We start from the raw sequence: 14,359 nt of genomic DNA on the forward strand, positions 1-14,359 counted from the left end.
ATTACCGAGGAAACTTAGATTCTCTAAAGGGGTGTTGGGCGGGCGGGGGGGGGGGGGGGGAAGGAAGAGGCCACAGGATGAGAAGTCACTGCGAACCCAAGTGAGAATTCAAAGAGCCAGTATGTCTTTAAATAACCTGTTCTAGTTACACCAGTTTGCTCATATTCTCGGTGGGATCTAGAACAAGTTAGTGGTGCTTAAGCTCCTGGGAAGATCAATATGGAAAGCTAGTAAAGTGGTAACGTAACATTTCCTTCCCGAAGGGTTTACTCCCCCTCCCCAATAACTATACAAATAAAATGTCCAAATTAAACTTATAATGTACAGTGGTGCCTCGCAAGACGAAATTAATCCGTTCCCTGAGTCTCTTCGTGCGGTTTTTTCGTCTTGCGAAGCACGGCTATTAGCGGCTTTAAGAAAAAGGAAACAAACTCACAAGAACTCGCAAGACGTTTCGTCTTGCGAAGCAAGCCCATAGGGAAATTCGTCTTGCGGAACGACTCAAAAAACGGAAAACTCTTTCGTCTTGCGCGTTTTTCGTCTTGCGAGGCATTCGTCTTGCGGGGCACCACTGTAAGGCGCTTTCATATATGTTCATTCTGCTACAATGAAGTAATCAATGTTGATGTGTTGCTTTTCATTTCATATTGATTACACAATATAAAAAAAAATGCCATTCCCTCTTAATACTCAAGTGGGGGTGGTTTGTTTGTTTGTTTGAAAGATATGTGCTGTCAGGTGCAGATCTCAGTGACCCCGTTTCTCCTAGAACTCTGCCGTGCAGCTCAGTGGGGGAGAAATAACTGCCCTTCCTACACTGTATTGCTCAGATTCAGAGATTCTTGCCTTTTGAGCCTCTCTGTCGAAGAGCATTCTATAGTACTCTGTAGTGTTCTATAGTGTTACATTGCTTCTCTTTAGGCCTAACATGACTCCAGCTAGAATTGGAACACTGTTGCCCAATGCTAGGTTTAGGTAAAGGTAAAGGTACCCCTGCCCGTACGGGCCAGTCTTGACAGACTCTGGGGTTGTGCGCCCATCTCACTCTAGAGGCCGAGGGCCAGCGCTGTCCACAGACACTTCCGGGTCACGTGGCCAGCGCAACAAGCTGCATCTGGCGAGCCAGCGCAGCACACGGAAACGCCGTCCCTATTTATCTACTTGCACCCGGGGGTGCTTTCGAACTGCTAGGTTGGCAGGCGCTGGGACCAAGCAACAGGAGCTCACCCCGCCGTGGGGATTCGAACCGCCGACCTTTCGATCGGCAAGCCCTAGGCGCTGATGCTTTTACCCACAGCGCCACCCGCGTCCCTACTAGGTTTAGGACTAACCAAATAGTGACCCCTCAGAGTACAATGCTTAGGCTGGGAGAGCACCATATTTTTGTTGCTGGTCCCCTACTTCTTCATGCTTTTAATCATACTTATATGAAAAAAAAATTCGTCATATTATCAATTTTGATACAAACACGCTAGATTTGTGTTGATACGTCTCACGTTGAAAAGTCTTACCTGTGCAATGTTTGTGCTCGTAGGTTTTGCATTTCCCTGTTCTTGCTGCCAAACTATTTACGGCTTCCTTTTTCTGATTTGTTCCTCAGTGTATGGAAAGCCAGTTATTGCTGGAGCCGGTCCCCCAAATCAACAGCAGCAGGCTGAGAATATTTATTCAACTACTCAAGGCAAGCCAGGCAGTCCAGAACCTGAAATGGAGACTACAGCTTCAGCCAGTGAAAATAATGAAACGGAGCGTATTCCTCGTCCCCTCAGCCCAACAAAGCTGTTGCCTTTCTTGTCAAATCCTTACAGAAATCAAAGTGATGCAGATCTGGAAGCCCTTCGGAAGAAGCTATCCAACGCCCCAAGACCATTGAAGAAGCGTAGCTCTATTACTGAGCCAGAGGGTCCTAATGGCCCCAATATTCAAAAGCTCTTGTACCAGAGAACAACTCTGGCTGCTATGGAGACTATCTCTGCCCCATCCTACCCATCGAAGCAAACTTCCGCAGCTGCCGCTGAAAACTCAGCGGAAATCCCAAACCCTTATTTAAGCACAGAAGTGGCCAAAGAGGTAGTTCCTCCTTCACCTGAGCCAACTATTTCAGAAGAGGCAGAAACGCCAAATGCCGATCAGAACGCAGGGCCTCTTCCACCGTCAGGCCTAGAGAGCGTTCCTGAGGGGATTTCTGACGACGTCGCCCTTGCTCCGCCTGAAATGGAAGAACCGAGTCTGGACGTTCCCTTGCCCATAGACATGTACATGGAGGAGTACCCCCCCTACCCACCACCTCCCTACCCGTCAGGAGAACCAGAGAGTTTGGGAGAGGACTCGTTCAGCATGCAACCTCCCGAAGTCACAGGGCAGTTCTCTTTGCCACCTGTAAGTAAAAACAGTTCATTTTGGTCATTTTAGGCACTTAACACTGAGGTGGAATATTGTGACGCTTCTCTGTAGACCAGGTGACACAGGCCTGATGATTGCCCACCACACATTGCCGTGATGCATTATCTTTTAATTTCATTTGGTGGAAGCCCTGTTCCAACTGAAGTAAGGGAAAGATGTGCTTCGCTGTGTCCGGTGAATTGCTCTTCTCATTACAGAACAAGTTTTAGTTGTGATTCTTCAATACATCCACGGTAGAAGCCAGTTTATGTAGCATCTCCTCTTGAAGCAGGTGCTAGGTTAATAATATTGGATATCCTCAGTGATGTATCTGGATCATCCTGTTGGAAATGCAAGCTACTGGGGAATAATAAAGGCGAGAACCCAAAAGCATGCAAATGAGCTGCTTCATTCCTGCCCCTTTTCTTTCCAGCTTGCACATGGCAAGACAGTTTGCTCCCTCAGAACCTTATTTGCTCCTGCATCCCGCAATTATTTTTGCGACCTCTGTCTCTTTGGCTGAATATTTGACTATGTTCTGTTTGAGATTCGTTCTGGTATAGTCTTGTTAATGGCGTCCCTTCATGTGTTACAAGGAGGTTGAAGCACAAAAATTTGTTATAGACCATGGGTAGGCAAACTAAAGCCCGGGGGCTGGATCTGGCCCAATCGCCTTCTCAATCCAGCCCGCGGACGGTCTGGGAATCGGCGTGTTTTTACATGAGTAGAATGTGTCCTTTTATTTAAAATGCATCTCTGGGTTATTTGTGGGGCCTGCCTGGTGTTTTTACATGAGTAGAATGTGTCCTTTTATTTAAAATGCATCTCTGGGTTATTTGTGGGGCATAGGAATTCGTTCTCCCCCCTCCCCATATACTCCGGCCCCCCACAAGGTTTGAAGGACAGTGGACCGGCCCCCTGCTGAAAAAGTTTGCTGACCCCTGTCATAGACCATTAGTTTGGAATATAGGGGAAAGATCTCCAAATTCCACCTTGCTATACAGTTTTCATAGTCTAGGCTAGTTTGTTACCAGGGCCTGGACATACTGGACATTAATAATGCACTCCCGGAACATGTTTTGCTTTGTGCCAGTTTTGAATTAGTTGCCTGTGCGACTAGTATCTTGCGAAATGAGGCATGGGTTGTTGGAATTCTAACCATTAGGATGTTTCAAAGTTTGGCATTCTGTTGATTCTAGAGTAGTTGAAGAGAAGACGACATTGTGAGTCACGTCCTCCTTCCTTTTCACTGTTCGCTGATGTCAGATTTGTAATGTATTCAGGTGGCACATGCAGTGCTCATTGGCAGCTGTTGCCCCACCCTTTTCACACAATGTGCCTTTGTCACATATCCTGTCTGTGTGTGTCGTGCTCATACACAAGTCTTTGCTTCTTTTTTACCCCACTTGGCAGCTCCCACACTTTTGGGCCAGCTTCAACATTCATTCCTCCCACAGTTTTTGCCCTGCTGCTTTAAATTCTCTAGCATGTTTTGGGACTGGATATAACTGCCCCTTGGAACTGCTATTTGAGCTGTGCCAGCATTATGTTAATAAGTAACCCCAGTCTAGCAACGTTGGTATTGACTGGTATTAATTGTGTACTTAAACACACACACACACACACACACACACACACACACACACCAGTTTTTGCAAGAAAGTAGATTCTGCAAAGAAGAGAAGAGTCACCCTCCTCTCTCCTGTGGTATGAATTGAACAAAAATAAACATGGTTCTTTTTTATCCTGACATTTAACAAAATTTACATATGCCTCTGAATAGTGTTTATTGCTGCTTCTCAACCAGCTGGGGATATCTGGTTACGAAATAAGCACTGAACACAGAAATCCTGAGTCCCTTCCAACTTTTTGGTTCTGTGATAGCGTGACAGGATCTGAGCTGTATTTCAAGCAGCCAGGTCCCAATGGGCACAGGGTCTAAATCAGGGTTCAGCAAACTTTTTCAGCAGGGGGCCAGTCCGCTGTCCCTCAGACCTTGTGGGGGCTGGACTATATTTTTTTGGGGGGGGGGGATGAACAAATTCCTATGCCCCACAAATAACCCAGAGATGTATTTTAAATAAAAGGACACATTCTACTCATGTAAAAACATGCTGATTTCTGGACTGTCCATGGGCCAGATTTAGAAGGCGATTGGGCTGGATCCGGCCCCCGGGCCTTAGTTTGCCTATCCATGGTCTCTAAATGGACCCCTTGGCTCTTTCCTCAAACCACAGTCATTCTTCTTGGCCCCACCCCTTCAAACTAAAATATATTTTGATGAATATGGGAAACCCCCTGTGGCCAAAGAAAAACACACATGGCAACTTTTTATTTGTCTTCGTTTGATGTGTGTATTCACATCTTTATCCCTCTGCTCCTTCTCGGCACCCTTTGTACCTTGCTTCTGCTTTCCTCATTCCAGCCATAATCTGGGATATATCGGTTAGCAGAGCATGAGACTCCTCATCTCAGGGTTGTGGGTTCAAGCCCCACGTTGGGCAAAAGATTCCTTCATTTGCTGGGGGTTGGACTAGATGACCCTCACGGTCCCTTCCAGGTCTACAACTCTATGATTATGGCAGCGACTCCCTATTGTTCACATTGCTGTGCTCCTCCCTTTCTTGAAATCGCTTGTGTCTGGGACTCTAGCACTGTTTGGACATGGTTTACTGATAACAGTGGTTACATTTGGGAAATATTTCTGAGGGTGGAGTATGCAAACTTCTTTTTATGCAATTGAGGCGTTTCTTTTTATCTAATTGAGATTTTCAGCACAATGCTACTATTGTTTATTGTAGATCAAAGCTTTTAGATTCCCAAGGAGATGGAATTCTGCTAATTGTATCAGTTTTTAATCATTTTGGATTTTTTTTTCCATTGCAAAAAGCCCCTACAAACTATTTTGCCGTCTTTTCCTCTCCAGGGCAAGAGGACCAATCTGCGCAAAGTTGGCTCAGAGAGGATTGCCCATGGAATGCGAGTGAAATTCAACCCCCTTGCTTTGCTTCTTGATTCCTCTCTTGAAGGAGAATTTGACCTTGTTCAGCGGATCATCTACGAGGTATGAATTCCATGTTTCCCCATATTGAGGGCTAAAGCTGCATTCATAGCTGCATGAATTCTTGGTTACAGCCATTCAAGAAACAGTATAGGAGAGCTCCACATTTGAACACTTTCAGGTGGTAGTAGAGTTACACCAACAAACTGGGATGTATGAAAAGGCACTGGGATTAATGGAAATCTTAAACTTAGCACCCAGTGTCTCTTTTTCTCTCTCTACAGGTTGAAGATCCCAGCTTGCCCAATGATGAGGGCATCACTGCACTTCACAATGCTGTGTGTGCTGGCCATACAGAGATCGTGAAATTCCTGGTCCAGTTTGGTGTCAACGTAAATGCTGCAGATAGCGATGGATGGTAAGGACAATTTTTGGCTTCTTAACAGAGCATTCTAACCTGACGGTTCTTATGCTGTTCAGGTTAGCATTCAGATATGACAATCCCACTAATATTGCTGCTTTTCTTGTGTTTTTTGTTCTGTTTCCTGGAGGGGAGGAGTGGGCACTAGTCGAACAGAAGTTGGTGGTCTGAACAGCTCTGAAATGAAGCTTTTGTCTTCTGTCTAAACCAGTGTTTCCCCAACCTTGGGTCTCCAGCTGTTTTTTTCAGACTGCAATTCCCATCATCCCTGAGTGCTGGTCTTGCTAGCAAGGGCTGATGGGAGTTGTAGTCCAAAAACAGCTGGAGACCCAAGGTTGGGAAAACACTGGTCTCAAACAAGACACTTCCTGTACTGTCAGACATATTGGCAGCTGAGTGAAGGGATGTTTGGGATTATAGATGGCAAAAGCGTGTCTCTTCAAGCTGAAATTGGATATTGTAGAATGAATGCATGAAAGTGGGTGCCCATTTTGGACACTCGAAGTAGTTGTTGGTAAGAGGAAGTGATGAAGCTCATTAGTAGAGCATCTGCTTTGCGTGTTGAAGGTTCAAGGCTCAATCCTGGCATCTCCAGGTAGGGCTGAGCGAAAGAGAGAGCCATGTTTGAAGCCCTGGAGAGCCTCTGCATACAAAACGCTGAGCTGTCCTAAGAATCAGGAATTCCTCCCCCGCCACCAAGCTTTAATTTTCCTATTTTTCACATTTTAATAGTCGAAGGCAGTCAGAACATTCTGTCACTTTTGCTTCCTCCTTGCAATCCCCAGGACGCCCCTGCACTGTGCAGCATCTTGCAATAACGTCCAAGTGTGCAAATTCTTAGTGGAATCGGGTGCTGCTGTTTTTGCCACAACCTACAGTGACCTGCAGACTGCAGCAGACAAGTGTGAAGAAATGGAAGAAGGCTACACGCAGTGCTCTCAGTTTCTTTATGGTATGTACTAGTGTGGTGTTCTGGTTAAGACTGTTGGATTCGAACCACGGAGAGCAGGGTTCAAATCCCCACTCAGCTGTGGAGTTCACTGGCTTAGGGAAGGTCAAGATAAACAGAGGAGTCTTCCAACTGTTGGTGAAAGCACTCCAAAGTAGGTGCATGCCTTTTTGCTTTTTTTCTTATGGAGAGCGTTCCATAATAGTGGACATCACAACAGAAAAGTCCTTTCTCCAGATTCCCACCAATCTGGAATTGCTTTTATGTGGTTTTCCTCCATGGGTTTAGAAGCCAAAGAATAAGGATTGCTTCTGTTCTGATTTCTGGATCGATCAAGCATGTCAAGTCCCTCGCCTCTAGTAATGTAGTTTACCAAATGTAACCTTAGTTGGTTCAAAACAAAACAAAACAAAATATTATTTGGTCCTCTTTTGTTTTCTCATAACTTTTCCATGGACAACAATTATTGGTCTCTTCTTTATTTTTTTAAGGTTGCTACTTTTACTTTGGACAGTTTTTGGACACAATTTTTTACTTTGTAGAAGCAATAGCAACACAGATGGTGTGCTAATTGTTGCTGTTTTAGGAAGTCTTTTCACATGCTTTCCAGATAGGAGATTCCCCCCCCCCCCCCGCACTTTGTGTTTCTTTCTAGTTTGTGTATTGCTCCAATAATTGGTTGGGAACTCCCTACAGCCTTTTGGAAAAGCTCTATTAGGTTTACAACTAGCACAAAGATTAGAATGGTCTTACCTCTATTCACAGTGAATGGAAAGACCACAGCAAACTGCAGTTCCCATATTGGAGTATTAAAATGAAGAAATGTTTTGTTATGAATCGGTTGCTTAGTACTCTCTTCTCCATTGCAGGAGTGCAAGAGAAAATGGGAATAATGAACAAAGGAGTGGTGTATGCTCTCTGGGATTATGAAGCTCAGAACGATGACGAACTGTCCATGAAAGGAGGAGACTGCATGATGGTTCTTCGCCGGGAAGATGAAGAAGAAATAGAGTGGTGGTGGGCACAGCTAAACGACAAAGAAGGATATGTGCCACGTAATTTACTTGGGGTAAGTAAACAGTAGCATCAGAACCATTGCAAAGCCTTTGTAACCATTACTTGCACCATTTGGCTTTATAACTCGCCTGCCTCTGTTTTTATCCACATTATAACCCTGTGAAGTAGGTTAGGATGTATCCCATAATGGCAGCAACACACTTGAATTATGATCTTCCAAGCTTCAGGACTTCAGTATTGATGGACTCTTGATATCTTTTCACTAGGGTGTTATAGGCTGAGGGTATACTTCTCAATCTTTCTGAGCAAATGTCTATTTCTTCTTGTGGTGCAAAGTGTTCTGTAATTTGCCCGTAAAAGAAACAGGGCTTTTGGAAGGCTTCCTAGTCATGTGATCTTACCTAGAAAGTTTTCTTCCTGCTTCTTCTGCTTAAATCTTGGCATACTTGAATATTGAGGAGAGTTTTGCTTGTGTGTTTAGACAGGCTTTTGTTTTGTTTTTTAAAATCATTTTGAGGACAAGTAAAAGTTTCATAACAAGTTACAAGCCATTCTTTACAGGGAGAACTGTGTTTTGAGTTCTTTTCTTTTCTTCCCTTTTCTTTTCTTTTGTTCAATTTGCTGCCCTTGCAGCAATGTGGCAAATCTCCTTGGACTATATTTTCAATTTATATCATTCTGTGCCTCCACAATACAGTAAAACAGTAGCAGATGGACTTTGGCATCACTTTATTTCTAAGTCCTCTCTTTGTTAATCTTTTTATACATGTCTAGTATCTCTGGTCTGGCAGATAATCCGTCAGTGCTGGTAGGGTCTTAACTTGTCTTGGTTTCAGCTGATTGATATTTGATTCCTGGCGGTGCTACATCCTCAAAACAGATAATTCATGTGTTCACAAACCTGAACATTTTCAAAAGCCAGCTTTGAAGGATTGGAATCCTTGTTCTTTCAAAATCAGCTTTATAAACTGAATCTCTTCTCATCCTTGTATTTGTCAGAAATATTGCTCTGCTGGTGCTTATCTGTGCTTAAAATGACTTTCACCAAACGTATCTTTAGAACTCTTGAGAACAGTCTTCAAACACTATTTCCCCCCTTCAAACAACTCTTTCTAATATTGTGCGGATAACATATTAGTATTTCTATAAAATATTTTGACATTCTTGTTTTTCCAACCCATAGTCCTCCCTGGTTAAGCCTTTTGCCTCATTACTGATTGATAATTTAATAATTCAGTATGCCTTTTTCACATCAGACAGTGATCTGCTACTTTTAGCGTTGACTGTCACATCAAGAGTTAGAAATTATCCTGTAATACTGTTTTTTGAGGTTATTGCTAGATTAGGGAAGCAAACACTGCATCAAGCGTCGTAATAATGAATTATGGCTGCTGGATGAAGGCCATTGAAATAGGGGTGTATTTATAGCAGTGTTGCCCCGGGCAGAAGAGACCTGCTGCTCCCACCATTTTTCTCCATGCCAAGACAGGTGAGGGAGAAGGCTCAGGTGAGGGAAGGTTTGCTCTATATTGCAGGGCTGCCTCCTGATTCTGTGGCTGTCTCTTCAGTAGCTGCTGCCCAGGCATCTCGCTCACATCCAAGCCAGTCTACCAGTCTATCCCTGCACTTCTGGTTGCAGCCTTTTGCTCTCCCTGGTTCAGGGCAAGGAAGGAGATCCTACCACCTAATGGTGGCAGTGGAGTGACTCAAAGTAAAATAAACCAAACATGGCAAGGAGACTCGAACTCACATGTCAACCTGCCCAGACTGGAGCCCTGTTGCATGCTCATTGGCCAGAAAAGCACCGCCAATCAGATGGGGACTCTGTTCACCATCACCACTACCTCCTTCTCCTCATACATATTTATTCCATTTTCTGTGCCAGCAAAAAGCAAAAGTCCTCTTGCACCATCTGAAAGGAGGCTACTAATCTGCACAGTGCCTCAGAACGCTTGTTGCTGCCTGTCCCCATTGGCTGCCCTGGGGAGCTGCCCAGTTTTCCCTCCTGTTAATACATCTTTGCATAGCAGCACTGCTGTTTTCTGTGCTATAGCAATAGACCAAAACAAAGTAAAGCACAAGGAACCACTGCAAAAAACAAACAAGTTTTAAAATAAGAAATGGGTTATGCCCATTTTAATGCACTGTCTACTAAAGCAGTAGTTGACAGCTGAAAGTGGCCTGCAAATGAGTCTCTTGCTGTTGTACTACTTTATGCTTCTAGAATGATTGTCCAGGGCTAAAAGTCTCAAAACACTTCACTTAAGATCTCTGTAGATAAGTGGAAGTGCCAGGCTGCACCATTTGTGTTGTTTTTTTTTAAATAAAGCACATTGCTGCTAAGTTTCGAGTCTTACAGTTAGCCCATGATCTGCTCTTAGAGGGCTTGCCAGCCAAGCTACTTGCCATCACAGCATTAAGCACAATACATTTGCTACTCCCAGCCCAACCCTGTAACATTTTGGTTCCTGCTGTAGAGCTCCAGGATTATTAAACTAGTTTGGTATTTGAATGTCAGCTTTGCTTAGTGCTTCCACTCACTGTTGAGAATTCTTAGTGTAATGCTCTAGCCATTTCCATGAAATGATTGACATTCTTGATGTTGACTGACATTCATTTCAAGATACTTAGCCAACAAGAGGGTAGCAGTTTTATTGTATCTTCTTGGGCTTTCTCATAACTGCTTTCCCATTTGATGCTGATAAGCATTTCCGGAGTCTAGGTAAGCATGCCCTACAATCAGAGCAACTTAATAGACATGCCTGGAAATGCCCTTCTCTGCAAATGGAGGGTAAAAGGTAATTGCAGCTAATTGTTTTTGCCTGTGGCATTTCTCCTGTGGTTTCAGCAGACCTCAGTTCCTGAGGAAGAAACTTTTTCTGCATGGAGAATATAGGGGAAGCAAAGGAGATATGGCTTCTTAAATTTCCCTTTGGGCTTCTGTCAAAGACATCAGCTTTCACCTTTTACAAAAACCAGTCACAAGGCAAACACATACTCCAGACTCCCAGATTCTCTGCAGATGAAGTGCTTAGCTTCACATGATACGCAGTTTCCCACTAGCAGAGCACCTCTTGCCTTGAGGTGGCTTAATAAAGAATTTTTTTAAGGGAAGGGCAAGCCCTGCTACGTAAACAGGCTGGTCAGATCAAGGCATGACGCATGGCAAACTAACGCCCACTTCCCTGCAAGAAATAAGAAAGTGGGTAAAGACCAAGGGGGCCGTGGGAGAATGCATGTTGCCTCCCCTTGTACCTGCCACCCTGTTCCATTCAGAGCAGTTTCAGAAGTCAGTACAGCAACTTTTTTGGTATGTAGCCCTGCAGCAAAGAGGATTTCCCTCTCCATCCTCCTGTGGAGGAATATAAATAGCCAGGAGCGCTGCCAAGCCCAGCTGCTCCCTTCTTTTTCCTCTCTCACTAAAGAAGGTGGTCGAGAGGTAGCAGGCCTAAGATGTAGACACAGTTGCCAAGGGCCGCCCAAAAAGGCCTCACGGGCCGCATGTTGTGTGTTGGACCACCCTGATCTGAAGCATTGCTTCTGCCATTCATACCCGCTTGACTGCTGCTAGCAATTGATGCAGGCCTGTAGAATGTGAAGGTTCCCTGGAGTTGGCAGCAATTTTAAAAAAGTGAATTGGTAGATCAGTTTTGTCGGCTTCAGTAGGAATTGCTATGGCAACGTATGTGTTTTTACAAAATATAAATTGCACAGTAAAATAGGCACAGATCCTGCTGATCTATTCCTTTTTACACAGGTAACTCATGAGTTTTGTTGTTGTTGTTGTTTAGTCCCCATGGACCAGAGCACGCCAGGCACTCCTGTCTTCCACTGCCTCCCGCAGCTTGGTCAGACTCATGCTTGTAGCTTCGAGAACACTGTCCAACCATCTTGTCCTCTGTCGTCCCCTTCTCCTTGTGCCCTCCATCTTTCCCAACATCAGGGTCTTTTCCAGGGAGTCTTCTCTTCTCATGAAGTGGCCAAAGTATTGGAGCCTCAGCTTCACGATCTGTCCTTCCAGTGAGCACTCAGGGCTAATTTCCTTAAGAATGGATGCGTTTGATCTTCTTGCAGTCCATGGGACTCTCAAGAGTCTCCTCCAGCACCATAATTCAAAAGCATCAATTCTTCGGCAATCAGCCTTCTTTATGTTCCAGCTCTCGCTTCCATACATTACTACCGGGAAAACCATGGCTTTAACTATACGGACCTTTGTCAGCAAGGTGATGTCTCTGCTTTTTAAGATGCTGTCTAGGTTTGCCATCGCCTTTCTCCCAAGGAGCAGGCGTCTTTTAATTTCGTGACTGCTGTCACCATCTGCAGTGATCATGGAGCCCAAGAAAGTAAAATCTCTCACTGCCTCCATTTCTTCCCCTTCTATTTGCCAGGAGGTGATGGGCCCAGTGGCCTTGATCTTCGTTTTTTTGATGTTGAGCTTCAGACCATATTTTGCGCTCTCCTCTTTCACCCTCATTAAAAGGTTCTTTAATTCCTCCTCACTTTCTGCCATCAAGGTTGTGTCATCTGCATATCTGAGGTTGTTGATATTTCTTCCGGCGATCTTAATTCCGGCTTGGGATTTATCCAGCCCATCCTTTTGCATGATGAATTCTGCATATAAATTAAATAAGCAGGGAGACAATATACAGCCTTGCCGTACTCCTTTCCCAATTTTGAACCAGTCAGTTGTTCCATATCCAGTTCTAACTGTAGCTTCTTGTCCCACATAGAGATTTCTCAGGAGACAGATGAGGTGATCAGGCACTCCCATTTCTTTTAAACTTGCCATAGTTTGCTGTGGTCGACACAGTCAAAGGCTTTTGCATAGTCATTAGTTAACCTGCATTTAACTTGTATGCATTCAGCTTTATGTGCTTGGCAATGAGAAATTAAAAGGGGTTGGGAAGCGTTTGTGGGGGAAGAGACTTTGCCAATCCCACCCACCATTGAGCTCCATGTGTTTTGACTCTATGTGATGTTGGCTTTATGTGCTATCCCTGGAATGTAACCCCAGCATAAGTTGAGAGTCACCTGTATTCAGGATTTGTTAAGCACGTCTTATGTACCTTGAATTGCTTATTTTATTCTCTTTCTCCCTCCCCAGCTCTACCCAAGGATTAAGCCAAGGCAAAGAAGCTTGGCGTGAAAACATTCTGAACCGATTTTATGAAGTACCAGCCGCAGGACGAGTTTATCCTTCTTACGGAAGAGAATGCATTCTTTGTGGGTTTGCGCCAATCTCGGGAGACATTTCTATTTACAGTGTGATATGAAAGCAATACTGAGTGTGCTTTGAAAACAGATGAAGGATAAAGCGCATTCACAAGTGGCGGGAGACATTCCCCAATCTGGAATGCGACTTTCAAGCAAATGGATTTAGCTCCATTTAGGGAAACTAAGCCCTATTGGTCAGTCACTGCCCTTTTTGCCTCTGCAGGTGGCTCCCCCCCCCCCCGTAATGCTAATGTACCAGCAAGAACCAATCATTGCTCATCTAGACAGTTGTTCTCTTGCTCCTCTGGTTCCCTTCTCTAAAAAAGGGCCCAGTGCAAGTTAACCAAGCTTTTCGTACAGAAACAAATAATGAACATTCTGCTTACGGAATGTATTTTAGTAGCCGAGTTAATGGTGTGAAAATGACATAATGCATCTTAATAAATAAGGAACCTAAATTCAGTTTTGAGCAATAACTTTCAAGGGCAGTAGCATTTTAGGATTTCCAAAGTATTTGAAATGTGTTATACTGCAAGTAATGTAGTTTCTATAGTGTTTTTTAAAATAAATCTTGTCTGTGTTTTGTAACTTGGGCGTTCGATATAGAAAACCCGTGTACTCTACATCTCACAAATTTTGTTAGAACTTTTTATTCTTAACTGTGATTAAATTTTGGCTTCAGAAATACCAATTTGTCTGGTGTCAGCTTTTAACTCTGCTTCACAAGGCTTCTGTCATTGAGCTGCCCTCCATGTGCTGACAGGGGCACATGAAAGAGAGACTACAGCTCATGACTCCTTTATACTGTCAGCATTCTGTGGTTATTAGGTCTGGAAGATGTTCTCTCTGACCTGCAATTTCTATAAATTGCACCGCGCTTCATATCTAAGCCATGTCGGTTTATCCCAAATTGATTAGTTTACACTGCTAACATTGAGATTTTTTTTAATATGTTTACAAAGAAAACCCCTTGTATCAAAATTGTTTACTTGTATTGGCAATAACCTGCCTGCTTGAATGATGATCTTCCAAGCTTCAGGACTAGATAACTACAGTATTGATGGCCTCTTGATAGCTTTTCACTAGGGTGTTATATAGGCTGTGAGGGTATTGTGCTGACTCCTCAGTCTTGTTGAGCAAACTTCTACTTCTTCTTGGTGTTCAAAAGTGCTCAGTTAATTAGCCAGTAAAAGAAACAAGGTTTTTGGAAGGCTTCCTATTCATGTGATATTACCCAGAAAGTTTCCTTCCTGCTTCTTCTGCTTAAATCTTGGCATGCCTGCAGATTGAGGAGAGATCTGCTGTGTGTGTCCTTTGCATTTTTAAAGTGAGTTTCTCTTGTGGAGCACAAATTACTTTTGAAATTATTTGATTT

The 14,359-nt window shown here is 43.8% G+C and overlaps 1 protein-coding gene across 4 annotated transcripts in view; it reads left to right on the forward strand.

The window, feature by feature from the left end:
- TP53BP2 (tumor protein p53 binding protein 2) overlaps positions 1 to 13,671 on the forward strand; it is a 62,060-nt gene extending 48,389 nt beyond the window's left edge. For all 4 annotated transcript variants that reach the window (XM_083496036.1, XM_083496038.1, XM_083496037.1 and 1 more), the window contains exons 13-18: positions 1,601 to 2,379; positions 5,309 to 5,446; positions 5,668 to 5,801; positions 6,590 to 6,756; positions 7,623 to 7,822; positions 12,875 to 13,671. In XM_083496036.1, the coding sequence (XP_083352162.1) occupies positions 1,601 to 2,379; positions 5,309 to 5,446; positions 5,668 to 5,801; positions 6,590 to 6,756; positions 7,623 to 7,822; positions 12,875 to 12,916 (1,460 nt within the window). In that variant the 3' untranslated portion in view covers positions 12,917 to 13,671. The remainder of the gene's footprint in view (positions 1 to 1,600; positions 2,380 to 5,308; positions 5,447 to 5,667; positions 5,802 to 6,589; positions 6,757 to 7,622; positions 7,823 to 12,874) is intronic.
- Positions 13,672 to 14,359: the final 688 nt, after the last annotated feature.

Source organism: Podarcis liolepis (assembly GCF_965112155.1).
Source record: "Podarcis liolepis genome assembly, chromosome: 3".
Taxonomy (NCBI): Eukaryota; Metazoa; Chordata; class Lepidosauria; order Squamata; family Lacertidae; genus Podarcis; species Podarcis liolepis.